The 18609-nt window shown below is 45.8% G+C and overlaps 1 protein-coding gene across 16 annotated transcripts in view; it reads right to left on the bottom strand.

Annotated features, from left to right (window-relative positions):
• Positions 1-18609, bottom strand: part of UBR4 (ubiquitin protein ligase E3 component n-recognin 4) — a 136211-nt gene that overhangs the window by 13461 nt on the left and 104141 nt on the right. For all 16 annotated transcript variants that reach the window (XM_024251135.3, XM_054540687.2, XM_054540698.2 and 13 more), the window contains 16 exons: positions 18296-18405; positions 17613-17754; positions 17142-17223; positions 16639-16812; positions 14053-14174; positions 12914-13111; positions 12203-12283; positions 9807-9894; positions 9129-9256; positions 8154-8261; positions 7515-7634; positions 6558-6748; positions 5923-6096; positions 5429-5528; positions 1378-1596; positions 435-548 (listed from right to left, as the gene is read on the bottom strand). In XM_024251135.3, coding sequence (XP_024106903.1) covers positions 435-548; positions 1378-1596; positions 5429-5528; positions 5923-6096; positions 6558-6748; positions 7515-7634; positions 8154-8261; positions 9129-9256; positions 9807-9894; positions 12203-12283; positions 12914-13111; positions 14053-14174; positions 16639-16812; positions 17142-17223; positions 17613-17754; positions 18296-18405 — 2151 coding nt within the window. The remainder of the gene's footprint in view (positions 1-434; positions 549-1377; positions 1597-5428; positions 5529-5922; positions 6097-6557; positions 6749-7514; positions 7635-8153; positions 8262-9128; positions 9257-9806; positions 9895-12202; positions 12284-12913; positions 13112-14052; positions 14175-16638; positions 16813-17141; positions 17224-17612; positions 17755-18295; positions 18406-18609) is intronic.

Raw genomic sequence — 18609 nt, 5'->3', positions numbered from 1 at the left:
TCTCCCCAGTTACCCTGAATGGAGGCAGCATGGTGTGTTTTTAAAAGCCCAGGTCTGGAGTCTGAGAAGCCTAGGCTGGAATTCTGGCTCTGCGATGTGACCTTTGTTTGCTTAACCACAAGTTGAGGCTTTTTACAGGTTTAAATAAAATTATCCAGTTTACACAAAGCTCTGAGCATGAGGCCTCACATATAGGAAGAATCCAACGAGCAGCATTTGTCATGATGATGATGATAAAGACAACAAAGTCTAAAGTTCGGATGACTTCACCTTCCTGCCTCTAAAGAGGACAGCTGGTCCTTTTGTTAACCTCCTAAGATGCAGGCCTTGACCTTGCCTAGCTAAGAACAAAATGGCCTGGAGGAGGGGGATGCTACTTAGAACAAGGGGTCAGGCTGGGCCCTCAGGACCGACCGCAGGCCTAGCAGCTGTACCTGGAACTTGTATCCCTCCCTGCAGATGCAGCAAGTGAGGCCAGGCTCCTCGATCAGCTCTTCCATCTGCTTCAGGAGCGCTGTCTTGGTCACGACCTGGCCCTTTTCATTTGTCTGTAGGGGAACCCCAGCGGCATGTCAAGGGGATTTCCACACACCCTCTCCCACCCTAGCTTGGAGGTACTCAGGAACAGGGCTAACCTTCTACCTCCACGAAAAGGACAAGTGCATGAAAGGAAAGCCCTTGAGCTGTCTTCTAATAAGGATAAAGACCCAGGCCCTTCTGCTATTCTCTCTTCCTACAGGAACCACTGAAGCAAAGGAAATCATCCAGCTGGAGCCCTGGCAAGGTGCCACCTGCCATCAGAAAAGCCCCCTTTCTTCATGCCAGCATCTTCGTGCCAGCAATGCCAAGTCTCAGCTTCCAAGGGCTGTTGCACTATGATTCATTCACTGTTCCCATGTGAGCTTTTCAACTGCTGACACTCAAGTCTGTGCTTTGGAGAAGGAGCTTGTAGGACTCTGCTTCCTCCAAGGTGGGACAGTTAGAAGAGCACAGAACCCTTTGTGTCAACCACTTATTAGTTATATGCCTTGGCCTATTTACTTCACCTCTCAGTTTCAGTTACTTCATCTGGAAAATGGATATAACAATATCAACCTCCTAGAACTACTTGAGGGCTTAAATAAGTCCTCAATAAACTTAATGGCTATTATCACCGGTTTACTGTTTTGGTAAACTTCGTAAGTCACTCACTCCAAGTCTCATCTGCATGATAGAACAATAGTAGTTCCACCTCTGAGAGGGCCGAACACACCTAGTTCCTTCCTCCTCCTCTGTCCAGCCTTCTCTTTCCCCATGGCCAACCCCAGGGCCGTCCCATGGCCACCTCCTCATCAACAGTGTTGGCAGAAATATGAGGACTCTAGGTGGTAGCTTTACCGTCATGCCCAGGGTGCCCAGGGCCTTCTGCCTCATCGCCATGGCCATGCGCTTCTTCTCCGCCCGGGTCTCCCTGCGGGCTGCGTCAATCTTCTTGTTTACGTCAGGGTGTTCCCGCAGGGCTTCCAGCAGGTTCTCTGCCAGGGTCCCAATGCCCTCATCACTGGACACCTGCTCCAGCTTATGCAGGTTCGGGATGGAATCAGTTCCAATTAGAACCTGCCAATAAGAGACCAGAGAGACACATGCCTCCAATTATGTAGACAAACCTTCTTCCCGGGAGCTTAAAGGTTTAGCAACTCAACCAGCATGTACCATCTCATGTCACCTGCTCAGCTGCAATCAGGTCCTTTGATTCCGCACTTTGACAGACACAGACAAATGGAAGAGGGTTTGGCTCTGCCACTGCCTCTGACCAGTTCCTATGCTCTAAGCTCAGTATTTCCATCTATAAAATGGGGATAGTGCAAGGGTTGCTGTGATGACTAAAAACTAGATAACATATGCAAAGCATCCATCACAGAGGATGTGGAAAGGGGCCAGGAGAAGATCCCCTTATTCTGGTAAGACAAGCAGCAACACCTGATGAGTACTGAGTGGTGAACTCAGCAGCCAGAGCAGGCACTGGACGTTCTCATAAGGACCTGCCCTAAGTTCTCCACGGGAGCCCCTGGGTCCACCAAACCTAGGAGCACAGTTTTCTCAGGCTAGGGATACTAGAGGTGCAACGACTACAAGCAGGTATGGACATTAACAACTTAAACAACAAAAAAGATATTAACAAGAAACCTCTGTGCCTGAAAAAGCTGGAAGTCACTACGTATAGCGCCATGCGATAAACAGGGGTGGAGAACATCAGAAGGCTAAAGACAGGTGTAGTTGGAAAAAGCACTCCAGGTGAGCTCACTGAGAAATATTACCACATCCCTGAAATCTTCACCAACCTGTCACAAGTGACTTGACAGCAATTACTACATATGAGACAATAGGCTGAAAATAACACAGCCAGCAGATCACTCAGTAGCTCATAAATCTGTTCTCACAGCAAGTCCGCTTCCAATCTGTGTCTCAGCGAAATTACCTATTCCCTCATGTCTCATGCTCCTAAATGCTGAGCCCATATTTCAACTCCTACTGAGCTTTTCCACAGGTATCCCAAACTCAACATTCTGGCTGTTTACTGTGTGTGCATGCTTGCACATGTGTGTTTTCGGTGCTGGGAAAACAACGACCTTGCTCTCATTTAACTTACATTCTAGTCATTCATAGGACAGACCATACATTCATAGCATAGTCTACTGAACTCTCCTCCACCTTACTCGCAAACCTCTGATCTTCTCCATCTCAGTGGCACCACCATTCACCTCATCACTCAGTCCAGAAACTGAGCAGGTTCTTGATTCATTCAGCTTCTTCGCTTCTCACGTTCAGTCACTCTCCAAATCCCATTTATTCTTCCTCCCAGCTCAATCTCTGTTGAATCTACCCATGAACTAGTTTAAGCCGCCATTTCTCTCACTTCAATTACGATAAAAGCCTGTCAACTGTTCTTCCTACCTCCAATCTCACCTCCCTTCAATTCACTCTCTGTAATATGGTCAGGGCACTGCCCTCAGGAGAAAACCCACACTCCTCTTCTGGGAGAAAGAACATGCCTTGCCCCTGCTCGGGTCTCCACCGGCAGCTCTTGCCATGCCTCGCCTCCCACTGCAGCTGCTTTCAATTCTTGGAAGGCTTTAGGCTCTCTTTGGCCTCTGAGCCTTTGCAGGTGCCGTGCCCTCTACTTAACAATCCTCTTTCCTGAGGCCCCTTCCACACTGCATCTATCTCGCTGTTTAGTTACTACTCTGTATTTGGCTCTATCTTTCACCAGACAATAAGCTCCCAACAGGCACAGGCGACAGCTGTCTCCTCAGTCTAACACAGGACCAGCTATACAACAAGATGCGTTGCAAGAAAAATGAATGGCCATAGCATAAATGCCAAGTATCTAACTAGATAAAGCCTTATTCTAAAGAAAGTAATTCAATTTGGTAACTAAAAATAAGCCTGGATGGCCAGGCACAGTGGCTTACGCCTGTAATCCCAGCACTTTGGGAGGCTGAGGGGAGTGGATCACCTGAGGTCAGGAGTTGGAGACTAGCCTGGCCAACATGGTGAAACCCCGTGTCTACTAAAAATACAAAAAATTGGCCAGGTGTGGTGGCAGGTGCCTTTAGTCCCAGCTACTTGGGAGGCTGAGACAGGAGAATCACTTGAACCCGGGAGGCAGAGGTTGCAGTGAGCCGAGACCATGCCACTGCACTCCAGCCTGGGTGACAAGAACAAAACTCCACCTCAAAAAAAAAAAAAAGCCTGGAAATCAGCTGACTTTGAGTTCCAAACTCATTGTGTTGCCTTTGGCCAAATCACAACTGTGTTCCTTGATTTATCCATATACAAAATAGAGATGTTACAAGGATATGGAAAACAATACATGTGAAATTCCCATGCAGGAAAAAGTATCTCCACAAATACATACAATTATGAGTTGAACAAGAGTTTAGAAAAGGGATTTCAGTGAGACACAGTGAAGAATCTTTACTGTACTCAAGCTACCATGTTTTTGGAATGAGTTACCAGAACAGATTACCAAATGAGACAGTGGAACTATTTTCAATGCAGAACACTACAAACAGAAAAAATACAATGCTGAGGACTCTCAAAACTCAACATTAAAAAACAAACAATCCAGTTAGAAATTAGGCAAAAGACATGAACAGACATTTCACTGAAGTTACACAGGGCACATGAAAAGACGTTCAACATCATGAACCACTAGGAAAACACAGAACCACACGGAATCACTGCACATCTTCCAAACAGTTCAAACTAAAAATAGTCACCGAATGCTGGCTAAGACGCAGAAAAACTGGAGCAGCCATACATTTCCGGTGAAATGTAAAATGTAAAATGCTGTAGCTACTCTAGAGAACAGTTTGGCAGCTTCTCATAAACAAAATATGCAACTACTATACAACGCAGCAACTGCACTCTTGGGCATTTATCCCAGAAAAATGAAAACTTCTATTCACACAAAAACCTGCACACAAGTGTTCATGGCAGCTTTATAAATAACAGCCAAAAACTGGCAACAATCCAGGTGTCCTTTAATGGGTGAACAGTTAAACAAACCTGGATGAAACTCCAGAAAATCATGCTGAGAAAAAAAAAAGAAAGACAATCCCAAAAGGTTACATTCTGTACAACTGCATTTACACAACATTCTTGAAATGCCAAAGTTACGGAATGGAGAACACATCGGTGGGTGCCAGGGGCTTGTGGCAGGGGAGCCGGGGAAGATGGATGTGGCTACGAAAGGCCAACAAGAGGGACCCTTGTGCTGATGAACCTGCGCTGCGTCCTGATGGCACTGATGTCTATATCCTGGTTGTGGTGTGTGCTCGGGATCCACATGATGTTACCACTGGGGGAGAGTGGGGAAAGGACCCATACAATTTCTCTGTATTGTTTCTTAACAACTGCATGTGGATTTATAATAATCTCCAAATTAAAACTTTGATTTAAAAAAAAAACAAAACCCAGCCCTGGCCATCTATCCAGGGCCAGTTAGGATCGGATTTGTGAGGGGTTAACGCTCAGCCCTGTGGGGAGAAATCAGGAATGAGCTGTGGAGTGGAATGGGTGGGCCTCCCTAAGAACAAGGTGTTCAGCTGCTTGAGGCAGAGAAGATAGAGGTGATGTAATATAAGTGTCCTAGTGACTGTGGCCAGACACCCAAGTGTTTTACTCTCTGGTCAGCCAATCCCTCACAGTTCAACAGCTGCACAGGTGACCCATTAGACAATGAAGCCCCACTTAAGAATGAGCTGAATGAGGAAATCACAAATACAACTTATTTCTCTCAGCACACAGAGATGAAGTAGATGACTTCTGAGGCTCACTTCTACTCTAGGAGTCTCATCTATTAGGGTAAGTCGTGTCTCAAGGTGAACTAGGGTAGTTATACTTGTACCCCTGTACCCTCACACTACCTGTCCTGGCTACCCACCTGGGTGCCAGGGTGCTGGATGGCCAGGCCCCGAAGCAGCCTTAGGATAAACGGCAAGGCTGGGCGAGACAAAAACTTTTTCCAGATGTCGGCATCCAAACTGCAAAGCAAAGTAAGGCTTATTAGCAGGCCAGGGAAGCAAAGCCTACCTAGAAACCAGTTGTTGACTCTGGCTTGTTTAAACCCCCAGTGCGTGTTTAACCATGACCCTCTCCGAGTGTCACGAAGAATCACATAGAACCACCCAGCTCAGCCGAAAAGCCAGAAAGAAGTGAGTACTCTAAGTAGAAACCAAAAAGTTGCCATCCTTTTCCCGCAAGCCCTGAGGACTCTGCAGTGGTTGAATGGTCACCCACATAGTTTCCAGAAGCGGTTGGGAGGCCCCAAGGAGGGCAAGGGGCACACGTGAAGCTTTACACCAAGATGCTGATGGAGAAGGAAAAGGAAAGGGCAAAGGGGAGGCAAAGCAGCCCCGCTGCGGGAGGGCTTCATACTTCTTGGCGCTAGGGATGTGCTTTTTCATGTAGTCAAGTGCATTCTGGGTGATCCCCTTCTGGAGAATCAGATCCTTCAGCTGGTGCCCATTGCTGTTGTTCTTGATGCCAGCAGCTATTTTACAGAAGCAGTCCAGGAAGACTTTATCATCACCACTGTGATCTTCATCATATCTAGGAGGAAAGAGCAGAGTTTGAGGGTGTGAAAGGCGGGACGAAACACAGTCATGTCACCCTCTTGGTTAACAACTGTCAACAGCCTATAGAAGATCAAGGCTAAATTCCCTAACGTGACACAAAGACCTATCTGCCCCAGCTCCCGCCACTCTCCCTGTTACCTGCTATGTCTCCCACACTCACAGCCTTCTCTTGCACTCACATTTGCACACACGTGGCTCCATCTCATCATATTCCTCCCATCTCACCAACCACTTTGCCTTCTCTGCCTAGCCAATTGCTACTCTAATACAGTATATTTTAACTATTCACTTCCCAACTAGACTGAGCTCCTTAAAAGCCAGAACGAGGACACAAAAATCTAATAGGAATTCAGAGGATTCTTCCTCATCTCACAGACCTAGTTCAGGGTTTTAGTGGAGACTCTCACTTCACTATATGAAATCAAAGTAACATACTTATCAAAGTTGCAGTATGGTTTGAATCGCTCCACCAAGATCTGCATTTTCTCCACCTCTCCAAAGGAAAGGTACGGGATGATGCGAAGCAGGCCCTGGAGCACACTGGGGTTGGAGCGAACAAAGGTGCTGTTGATCTGGTCCAAGAGCATCACCAGTTGATCCTTGTCACCTGTCAGGAGGAGGTTGCCCTGCAACAGAAAAGAGGGTGAACATGCCATTAATGCAGTCAGGACTGTGGCTGCAGCCAACATCTGAGCCCCAAAAGTCACCACTTCCATCAGAGTCATCAGGAATACCCCTAGAAGAACTATGTCTCGGCACTTCTTGGGGAATAACAGACAGTATGAGTTTCACTTGAGAAATTCGTTTCTAAATTTCTGTGACAGTGCTGTTAATAGTCTCAGGTGGTCAAAATATACCAATACAATCTTTCCTTCCTGTAAGAGAATGCAGGCTGCTGGACATTCACTTGGTCATAGCTCTAGCCAAATCATTAGCACCAATAAGAATGGAGGAAATTACAGACATAGCAGGTGGAGAGAAATTCTGGGAGTTGGAGACCTGGGTTCTAGGCCTGATTCCACCAGTAACCAACTATGTACCACAGCTGAGGAAATGCCAAGTCCAGGGAAATGAAGTGGGCTGTTCAATTCCTCAACTATGAAATGAAAGGTTGGACTAAAGCCTCTGTCTATCAACTGAGACATGCCAGGATTCCATTAACGAGCAGCTTTTGAGTGAAAGACTATCCTCAGCAATTATGCTTGCTCTGAATCCAAAGATTTCACATTTCGATACAATTATGTCATCATTAGTTGAGTCCTGACATTCCAATGCTTAAGCAGGCTCCGCCATTCTCAGGTGAACTAAGCCAGACACAAACAGGCCTGTTGTGGGCAATGAGACAGTGCAGGCTCTCAGTGCCTACAGATGGAGGGGCCGGGCCCCACTCACCTTGTCCTCACTCAGGGGCTCAGCATTGGACTCATCTAGAATGATCTCCATGATGCTAAGCACCTGCTCAGCCACAGCTGCGCCCCCACTGTCCTTGCTTTCTTGTTCAGCTACAAGGGCCTGTAGGAGAAGGAGACTCAGTCACTCTCAGAATAAGACCACAGCCACTCACTGCTGATGACAATTGCTCTCAAGGATGCCCTCACAGCCTTACTCCCCAGAGACCATGTGTGTATGACCGTGTGTATGTATGTGCATGTATATGCATGTTCTGAGAGGGAGACAAGCATGTGAGCTTTTGATGACAGGGAAAACATGAAGTTCCAGATCTCTTTCTTTGCTGCCCCAAGGAGAGGGGCACTTCTTTCCCACTGGTGTGTGGTCTAGACTGTTTAAGGGACTGCCTTCCTCTTATCTCTGATCTGAACTCAGGAAAGGAGCAAGGAAGCTCTTTGGTGCCATGGCAGCAGCATGGGGGCGGGGGGTGAGCCAGCCAGAGGAGAAGGGCAGCTGAATGACCCAAGCCTCTGCACCAGTCAGCCAGAGAGATAAAGGGCTTGAAGAGGCCGTGAGTCCATTTCATCTGAGCCCAGAACTTCCAAGGCCCACTCTTCTTCACCTGCAGTCCATGCTCCTTACCAGGTTTAGGGTCCCCAGCATGACGTTCAAGGTGTTCATTTCCAGCTTGACCAGTTGCTGCCGGTTGACTTTCACCTTCACGCAGTAACTGAACAATTTCAGTAGCACCTGACAAGAAAAGCCAGTCAAAACCCATGAGGCCACATGAGAATGTAGGATGTGGGGGACAGTAGGAAAGGGACATCTAAGCAGGGTCTACACCATCAGCAGGGGCTCCTCCTGAAATGAAGAGGACAGGAGGGAGAAGTGGCTCTTCAGGAGACACGGTGAGATGGCTGGGCTCTCCCATTAGGCTGGTAGCTCCATTGGCTGGATATATCTCTACCATCTCTAATACAACAGCAGTGACAGCAGTTCCTAATGGAAGAGGTGATGCTCTGTTTGTTGTCTTGGGGGAAATCCCAGCATCAACTCAGACCCTAAACTAATAGTAAAGAAGATGATCCCAAAGCTCGTGGCCTGTGAGAGCTCAGAACCACATAGGTCATTTAAAACAAAGGCACAATAATAACAATAATACATATTCTCATAAACCCTGGGGGAGTGGGGGTGGGGAGTAGTGAAAATAACAGTGTAATATTTGTGGTGCCTCTCTGGAATGCTCTAATCCTTACTAAGGAGATTAGTTGGATGAATACCCAAACAAAACCTTACAATGCAAGAAATGAGTTACATTACAAAATCCATTTTAAAAACAACAATGATAATAGTTAACACAAGTGCAGCTATTTGGGGAAAGACAGTCAGATGCTGCCTCTATAAAGAGGTATTGGAGAAGGGAAGTGGGCCAGCAGGACAGGAAAAGGTGTGCCTAAGAATGTAGTCCTAACTGCCAGGTCCTTCACTGGCTCGCACTGCTCCATGGCACCATGCTGCCCTCTAGGGTAAAATGACACAGTGGCCATAGCTTCTTTCCACAGGGGCCTCTCCCAATGCAGAAAGGCTGGCCCCCACACCTTGCTGCCCCCAACTCACTGTTAGAAGGTGGCGTCCCTGCTTGAAATCTCTGATCCCTGCGAGTCTGTTAAGCATGCATTCCAGGCCCCCACACTGGGCCATCACACCAGCCATTTTATACACTTCTTCTTCATCTTCTTCTTCATCTAGGGGAGAAGGGAAGCCAAGCAGAAATGGAGGGCAAGGTGAAGATGGGAATAAAATAGGCCAGGATAAGACAGCCCTCTTCCTGGCTGATGGCTGACAGCCCTTTTCCGTATCTCCAATAAAGACACGGCCAATAAAAGGGGTCAATGATGGATGATATTAAACTATCCCACTCTCAGTAGGAGCTTTTTTAAAGTTTCAAGTCAATTAAAATTATTTACTCAAATGTCAAAGTATGAGCACCAATACCATCAATGGAGTGGGGGGAGAGGGAGTTAAAAATAAATCTGAACTCCAGTTTACTGTTCATTGCATTTTCCTCTAAAAGTTTGCTGGTGTTTTTTTTTTTTTTTTTTTTTTTTTGGAACCCTCAGTGGTATCTGCATCGTGCCACAGACATCTCTATTTTTCCTCAATTGAAGAAACAATCTCCCCACAATTCTGATGCAGAGGTACAAGAGAGAAGCTCCTGAGAATGCCCCTAAGTTCTGGGACGTGAGCCGCTCATGAGTCCCGAGCCTCAGATCCAATGTGCAGTGCCATGATTACCTGTAGTAGAGTCCAGGGACTCAATGAACTCCTCTGTGGCATCACCCAGCAGCCCCCGCATACGATAAACAATCCTCATGGGCTCTCCCTGAGCAGAGAAAGTTGGAGAAAGGTACTTAAAAACAGGCCCAGACAAATGCAAAGGACTCCATACTTGGTCTTGCTTAAAGCCCCAGCAATGTGGAGAGCCTCTATTTTTCTACAAGGTCTCAATCACAACATCTAGAATCCAAATGCACAGCGATTCACTTAGGGGAAAGAATGCTAATTTTATTTTGTGTCTACTAGAAGCTAGACATTCTATGAAACATTTTAACAACACTATCTCCTTCAATTTCATTAGAACACTATGTAATAATCTAACAAATATTTATTGAATGTTTTACTCTGTGCCAGGTTCTATGCTAATTAAGTACTTTATATGATCCTTTTACATAAGGTTACACAGCTTGTTCAAGGTTACCAAGCTATAAGCGGAGGTCTAATTCCAAGCCTGGACCTTCCTCAGGAGTAGAAACTGTCTCCAATCAATAGGGACTACTACCTAGGACAAGCAAGGCCATTTAAATCAAAGAGCTTTGACTCAAGCCTCGGGAATCAAAACAGGAAAAGAGAGTACATCAATCTTTACCTATAGAGATTCAGACGTCTTTATATAACCATACAAGGAGGGGGTTCATCCACAATTCTTTAAGCTAAACCCACAATCTGACTAGAATGATAAGAATCAAGTCTTTTATAAATGACAAAATTACAGCAACTTCACTAAATTGGAGGATCAGGAAAGTTTACTGTATGTCTGGCACTGAGCACATATACTAATATTCTTCTCATTTTGCAGACTAGAAATTGGAGCTCAAAGTGACCATTGATGAAATCCAGTGGGGGATTTGGTAGCACACTAATTCAAGCAGCCTGCCTCCAAGTCTATGCCGAGCTTCAGGACGGGAAACCCTGGAGGAAGACCACCTGCCAGAAAGGCCAGTTGCAGAAGTGCTTCCGGCTACAGAAGCCCAGTGAGAATTCCTCAGAGACAGAACCACCACAGACAATGAACACAGAGCAGGTTCTAGTCAGTAGCTACAGAGGTAGGCTGCTTATCAGGGAAATGGAGGCCAAGGTAGAGAAAGGAGGCTGAAGTCCCAGAACAAAGGCTATCACAAACTCAGGACTTTGCCAGAAAACCTTCTAACTGGATTAAGCACATCAGTGTGAGGGGCAAATGATTCTCAACTTCTATCTTGCTTCGCCATTCAAGGGAAATACCCTTGTGCATTCCACGGGTTCACTACCACTATTTACAAGAGTGTCCCAGAAGCCTTGTCTTAACTTTTTATGTGCATCAGGGATTAAATCTGTATCATTCTGTTTTGATGCTACAATGTCTGTAACAAGAGGTATTGGCTGGGACAGTTCTCTGCCTGTCCCTCAGCCAACAGTGCAACAACGACCCCACTGGCAGTAGACCAACAGTCAACAGTGAGCAGGATTTCCAGCCCAGTGGGAGAAAAGAAAGGAGAGAGGCGGAAATATGTAACAAATTGAAGGTCAAAATGTACAAATAGTATACTGCCAATTTAGTTTCTCAAACTCTACAGAAGTATTTGGGACCAAATCTAGAAAATTTTGCTGTGCGTCCCTGCTACACTAGTTTGCTGTAATTAAGTTACTTATCTGATTCATGTGCTAAAGACCTCTCCTCCCAACAGAAACAAGAGAAGGGAAGAAATGGCAGGGGGAGAGAGAAATGGAGGAGAAGAAAAAGAAACAGGAAGAGAGGAAAGGAAGGAACAGAGAATAAGAAAGGAGGGAAAGGTGAAAGGGACCATCTAATACTTCCATAAGTGGACAAATAGCATCCCTCGTGATGGCCAAAAGGCCCAGAGCACTGGACTTCCTTCATTTCCCTTTTCCCCTCCTCAAGAACAACTGCCTGTTTGAGCCTCCATTCCCCAGCTAGTAAAACAGAAACGATGCTCCTTGATACAGCTACTGGAAAAATGTTCTACTAAGCGAGCAGGCCCATAAAAGCTGAGAACTATTCTCAGTTGAGAGGTGTCCATATTGAAGGGAACAAGACAGCAAGCATTCCCAGCACAGAGCCTCCGACACCCCCTGGCTTTCAGTCCTTGGGGTTTGACAACTTGCACAGCCCAGCAAAATGCTTTTGCTTTCCTGAAGCTTCATGAAGGTCATTAAATGTCCCTCCATTAGTCAGACGCCTCCAAAGGAAAACAAGATTGGTTTTCTCCACACAACCCCAAACAGGGACAGTAAAGCCTTAGAGAGCTGCTACAAGCTAGGTAAGTGATGATGAACAACAGCTCCTGCTGGTACAAGTCTGCATAAGTCAGAAAAGTGAAACCACACCTCCAAACAAGAAAGCAGGCACATACCTCATTCGTGGTACACCAGACTTTCTTGTAAACTTCAGCCACAGGAAGGTCCAAACTAATGATTTTATTGTTCACTAGAAGCTGAACAGAAAAGCAGGTGAAGCTGTTATTCCAAATAATTGTAAGACAAGTAAAATCCAAGAGCAAAGGGCACCTTACAGCAATGGCTGATAATTCATAATTTTTATATGTCATGGACCTATCAACTCCCCCACTCTTAAAAAATCCTCATGTATGCAAAACACACAGAGAATTTTGTGCACAATTTCAGGGGCTGAAAACATCCCTAACCCACACACAGGCTCCAGCTTAGACACACCCACTGGGGACCTTCTCCTGCCGGCTCAGCACCAGAAAAGGCTTTTCACTATGTAAAAATGTCAGACCCTCAAGGGTCTGCCAGAAAGTAACTGACACAGGGACATAAACCTGCACAGGGGGTAAAATGCCAATATTTAGGGGGCTCAGGTAACTCAGACTCACCGAGAAGTCTCTGTCAGAGGTAGTAACAATAATAAATACCCACCACCACTACAACCAACAGCCACTACGTAGAAAGGTGGGAATCATTAACCCCAACTTACAGAGCGGAGCAACTGAAGGCCACCTGCCCCAAGTTAATCAGCTACTAGGAAGAAGCACCTGGATTTGGTTAGCCTAGGAGGAAGCCCCTAATCGTAAACGTGAACAGCACTGTCCTATGGTCATTACCTCCATGCCACTGTCATCTTCCAGGAGGGCCACTAAGTCACAGTCCTGGCAAATCTTGTTCTTTATATCCCTCATCAGCGGCCCGATGCCTGGCTCATTGCTGCTATACGGGTTCCCAGGCATCCTGCCCTGTAAGAAGTCTTCTTGTTGGGGATCCTTCTCCAGGGTCACGAAGAACTCAGTGACTTCATTCTCCTCCTGGAGGACAGACAGAAGGGTGCATCAGAAGGGATGGCAGAGGTGGAGATTTATACCATGCTACCTTGTTCTATGGACACTCGAGGAAAACACACCAAACTCAGCAAGTCCCCCAAACATTTAAAGATATAAAGGACAGGAAACTCAGAGGTACTTCCAAAAATCTAAACAAACTCAAGTAAACTAAAATATCAAGCATCTCCGCTGAAACCCCAGGGTGGATTAGGAGATAAAGCCTAACAAGCAGACAAGGAGTGACATATGAGAGATGTATTAAAAAATGGGGGAAGGGGTGCGAGGAGGGACTTTCCTTCCTCCTCCTGCTGGTCTCATGTGATGCTAACCAATTTGGGGCCAGAGGACTTTGTCACTGATGACCCTGAAGTCAAGAAAAGGGCTTCTCTATGGGACATGACACTCAGGTACACACCCCCAATGAGCTCTCATTGCTAGCTCATGATACTAGTGTTCATCTTTCTTCAATAGCAGGAAGGGTTCTCTGGATGATACTGTGCTTCTACACAGTTCAGGCTAGGGAAAAAAACACACGCTGCACGTGTGCACAAAACACAGGGCAGCTAAAGAAGGAAGAGAGTAAAAATATCTTTATATTCTAGCTCAATACTGCTTCTTCCACAGTATGTTGGACTGATATGCAATGGGATTTTGGCAATGGAGGTTAGACCTAGTTTTTAAAAAAACATGACTCTTTACTTGAATCTAGGAAATAAGACCAAGGAAGGTCATTAAATGTCCCATTATTAGCAAGAGGAAAATTATGAGGTTGTTTCTCTTTTATGGCGGTGGATCTTCTTTCACTAATGACTAAGTGGCCCACAGCTGGTACAATTCCCCATCACTTTAACGAATCACCAAGAGGCTTCATGGCAAAGTGGGCCGTGCTGACACTCGAGAGCCATGGGAAGCACCACACTGCTTACAGGATAAATGATGCTGCAGAGCCTCTCGAAGATGAACACCGGGGTCCGGTAGTCATCCAGATTGTAGCGCTTGGCTGTCTCAATGCACACAGCCATGAAGGCCTTGGTTTCTGATTCTGTACCTGCCAGAAATCAAAGCGGCCAAGTTAGGAAAGAGCCTCTCCCATGGAAGGTGAAATGAGAATTCTAATTGAAGTACCATCACTGACAAATTATTTCTGTCTGGTAAGTCTTTAAATGCCCTACATGGCAATATCAATAGTTCAAATTGGAAATTTGATGCTGATTGATTTTATCCGCAGACCACATTCAGTTTGAAACCCATAACACCCAAGTCCACACACTTCATCATGGTTGGCTGTGTACATGTCTTGCTCTCTCTCAGGATATAACCTCCTCAAGGAGAGGGACTGTGCCTTATTTAACTAGCATCTCCTTGCCCAAAAAACAGGCACTCAGAAAATGTCAAATAATCCTGTGTTCCAGTCAAATCAAAAGGAAGTTATAGTTAGTTTTTAGCTTCATTCTAAAAGATTAGGTAGAATGTCCTCTATAAGCGAAAAAACACAACTTAAAGTAACATGAAGGTGAGAAAATATGGTCTTTAAAAAATAAGGTCTTGTGAGCACTTTGAGCTCAAAAGTTGGAGACCAGCCAAGGCAATGTGGCGAAACGCCATTTCTACAAAAAATACAAAAATTAGCTGGGTGTGGTGGCACACGCCTATAGTCCCAGCTACTCAGGAGGCTGAGGTGGGAGGATGGTTTGAGCCCAGAAGGTGGAGGTTACAGTGAGCCTCGATCACACCACTGTACCCCAGCCTGGGTGACAAAGTGAAACTTTGGGAAAAAAAAAAAAAAAGTCCCACTGTTGCATTCCTGGGTGGGTCTGAATTGAAAAAAAAAAAAAAAAAAAAAAAAAGGTAAAGGTCCCTGACAAAGTCACAAACCAGCTCAGTATGGCACGATGAAAATGGCATCAGAAAGAGTTCCATTTCAGGCAATAAGGCAAACAAGGTTCCCTGATCTACTCCTCACTCTCCACCACTCAAAAACAATTTAAAGTGTTGAATAAAAATGTATCAATGAACTGCCACACCAACACAGAACAGCCAAAAGCCATAAACTAAGAGAAATCGGGAAGCCAGGGAGATAAGCAAAATACGAGTCAGTTTTTGCATTGAGCTTTTGTTTCCATGCCCTGCCCAGATTTGAGAGGTGGATAAAGCCCCGAATCCACTGAGGCAAAGAATCTAGCAGGAACCCTCAACCCCATGCCCCACAAATACAAATCTAGTACCCCAAAGAGCTACACCCTTGGTGCAGAGATCAGCTATCCCTTTCCCCCAACCAAATAACTGAGGAAATTGGCTTTCCTTAAACTTTACCATCAAGTGGCAGGGCAAAATCTCCTCTGAAAACCTGTAATGAGCTGTCCCCTTATAGGGGCTTGCGGCTCAAACCTCTCACTACCTAGGAGGTCTGAAAATCCTGAGGCTCAGAACTGGGACAGCAGTACCCTGCACTGCCTCACAGAAGCAGTTCTTCACCTCCTCTGGAGAAACCCATCTTTGGCCCAGTCCTAAATAATTTCCACAGATAAAGCTAAAAAATATGAGGTCACAGTCAAAACTCATAAAACACAACAAGACTTTAAGGTATCATGAGCAAGAGCCAAAATAACAAGCCGCAGAATCAGGCATGTAAATATCTCAAATTTTAGAATTATCAGACACAAATGTTTAATTTGTGTGCTTATAGATCATATAAAGGAGGGAAGTGTGAATTTTTAAAAAGAGACCTCACGCCTGTAATCCCAGTACTTTGGGAGGCCGAGGCAGGCGGATCATCTGGGGTTGGGAGTTCGAGACCAGCCTGACCAACATGGAGAAATCCCGTCTCTACTAAAAATACAAAATTAGCTGGGCGTGGTGGTGCATGCCTGTAATCCCAGATACTCAGGAAGGCTGAGGCAGAAGAATCGCTTGAACCCTGGAGGTAGAGGTTGCGGTGAGCCGAGATTGCGTCACTGCACTCCAGCCTGGGCAACAAGAGCGAAACTTGGTCTCAAAAAATAAAAAATAAAAAACAGACCATAAAATCTAGAACTACGAGAATTCAACAGGTAGATTAAACATTTGCACATAGTGAAGAAAAACTGAATTGAACAAATTGTCAAAAATGCAGCATAAATACATAATGAGATGAACATTATAAGAGATGGAGAGATATGGATGACAGAGTGAAAATGGAGTTTCACAAGGAAAAGAAAGAGAACACAGCAGAGGGGATTAAAGAGACAATGGCTGAGAATTTTCCAGACTGATAGAAGACACCAATCAGAGAGCCTTTGACTTTGCACCGCTCTATAAGCTCAACATGAAAAATCCAAAGTGACTGAGCCCAGCTCTAGAATTTAAAATTCCAAGAGCCAACACTTTGTCAAGAAATGAGTCTCTCTTTGAATGCAGGGAAATGTTTGCCACCCCTCTTCTGGCTCTGTAGAACTGGGGGAAATTGGTCAAATGCACCTCGCCAGCCCCAGAAGGGACAGTGCCTTAGGCTCCAGGCCACTAGGCAGTGCTACCTGTGGTCATGTCCTCCAGCATCTCCAGCAGCATGTCCTGTGTCTCATCAATCAGCTTGGTCCTCTGCACCACCAGCTTCCGCAAGCACAGGTATCCATTCAGCACAGTACCCACCAAGCGACTTTTAAAATGTCTTTTGATGGACTCCACCTCAACAAAGGAGGAGAGAAGGCCTGTGGAGACAGGAAAATGTTGCTGTGAGAGCTCTGGATGAAAACATAACGAAAGTCTGTGTCTCAAAAGATTATGAGCAACTCAAAAAGCAGGGAAAATCTATCTTTGTGCATGGCACAGAGCAGGTGCTCAACAAGTGGAAACAGTCAATAGCAAACAGGGTCTCAAAATCATAAACGTATCAATACAGAAAAAAAATGCAGAGCTTAAATCTGCACTAAGGTCAGTACCAGAGAGAAGAGAGTCAACCCTAGCACCCAAGGAACTAAGGGTTGTCCCTAAACAGACTCAGGATGCCCTAAAGGAAGGTCCAGGTGGCTCTCTTTACCTGTGAGACTTTTAAGGGCATAACCCTGCTGCAGATCAGTACTCAGGGTAGCCTCCTCCAGGGCCAGCAGACGAGCTATTTCCTAAACAGGATGACAAGTGCAGTCAGTGTGATAGCACTGCCAAGGATACCAGTTAACTCCACCACTGTCCCAGGAGCTTGCAGCACCAGACACTCAGTAGTTACATCTTCTTAATCGAACTCTTACAGAACTCCTTTCCAGGAGACCAAGAACAGTCGCAGCGCTGGTAAGGGATTGCTTAAAAACTGTAAACAGTCCAAATGCTCCCAAGAGTTTGCTATAACCATATAATAAATACAATAAAGTCATAAAAATTATTTCCAAACACCTTCAACAAATATTTCTTCTCAGCAAAAACAAACAAACAAAACACCATGGTAGAGTTTACATCAAGGTACAATGAAGTGGGAATTAGGGAAGGGTCTCTCTTGGGCAATAGGGTAGTATACCTTGGTGATGAGGTTGCCCACATAGGGTAGGACTCCCCGAGCTGCCAAGTAGACTTTCCAGTGCGCGGAAGTGATGAGCTTCTGGTAGAGAGCCAGGTACTCAGCTGCACACTCCCCAGCTATGCTCAGCTCATCCAGGTAACTGCCACCAAGAGGGAGAGGGCACACTAGTCAAGAACTCTAGCATTTTGAACAGCTCCAAGGCTCCCCTTTCTCCTCCCAATCTTTCCTATCTTCTGCTGTCTGTCTCTCCTGCTACCTAGAGGGTGGAGGAACAGCATCCAAGACAGCTCCAATTCCCACATGGGAATTTCCCATACCTAGGAAGCATTCAGAGCACACCGCAGGGAGTGAATGCCACAGAATCTAAGCATTCATATTTTGGCACTGATGCTATGAGAGAATTAAATAAGATAATGCATGCCAAGCATTTATGCACTCAATCTTGATCAATATTAGCTGCATAAGATCTCAAATATTAGCTGCTGCTGCTAACAGCCTCACTACCACCACCACCACTACTATCACTAAAAGTCAGCTTTTTAACACTTTGTTGTTTCTGGGGTCTTCTACAGGGAATGAGGTATGCCTTTCATTACCCTGATCCATGGATTCCCCCGGGGAAGATGAAAAGGCTCTAGAGGAAGTCTAACCACGCTCCCCATCCCACTCCCAAATGGTACCTGGTAAGCAGGTCCAGGACCTGCTGCTTGCGGCTGGGAATGGTGGCTAGAGCTTCCACAATGGTACAGGCTGCCTGCCGTGCGGCCTGTGTTGCTGGAGTGAAAAGCACCTGCAGGACAGGGGAGAGAAGGGGCTGTAGGCTCAGAGGATGCCCTGCCTCACTAAGCCCCCAGCAGGGCAGTCAACTGCCACCCATCTAGGAGAGGTCTTCTGGGCACCTCTCTAGGAAAATGTTAAGAGGTAAAAATCACCAGCTAACACAAGACTCAACTGCTTTAGATGGGGAAAGGGGCTGTGAAAGAGCCCTGCTTCT

Source organism: Pongo abelii, chromosome 1 (assembly GCF_028885655.2).
Source record: "Pongo abelii isolate AG06213 chromosome 1, NHGRI_mPonAbe1-v2.0_pri, whole genome shotgun sequence".
NCBI lineage: Eukaryota > Metazoa > Chordata > Mammalia > Primates > Hominidae > Pongo > Pongo abelii.
This window is presented reverse-complemented; position numbering and strand designations above follow the sequence as displayed.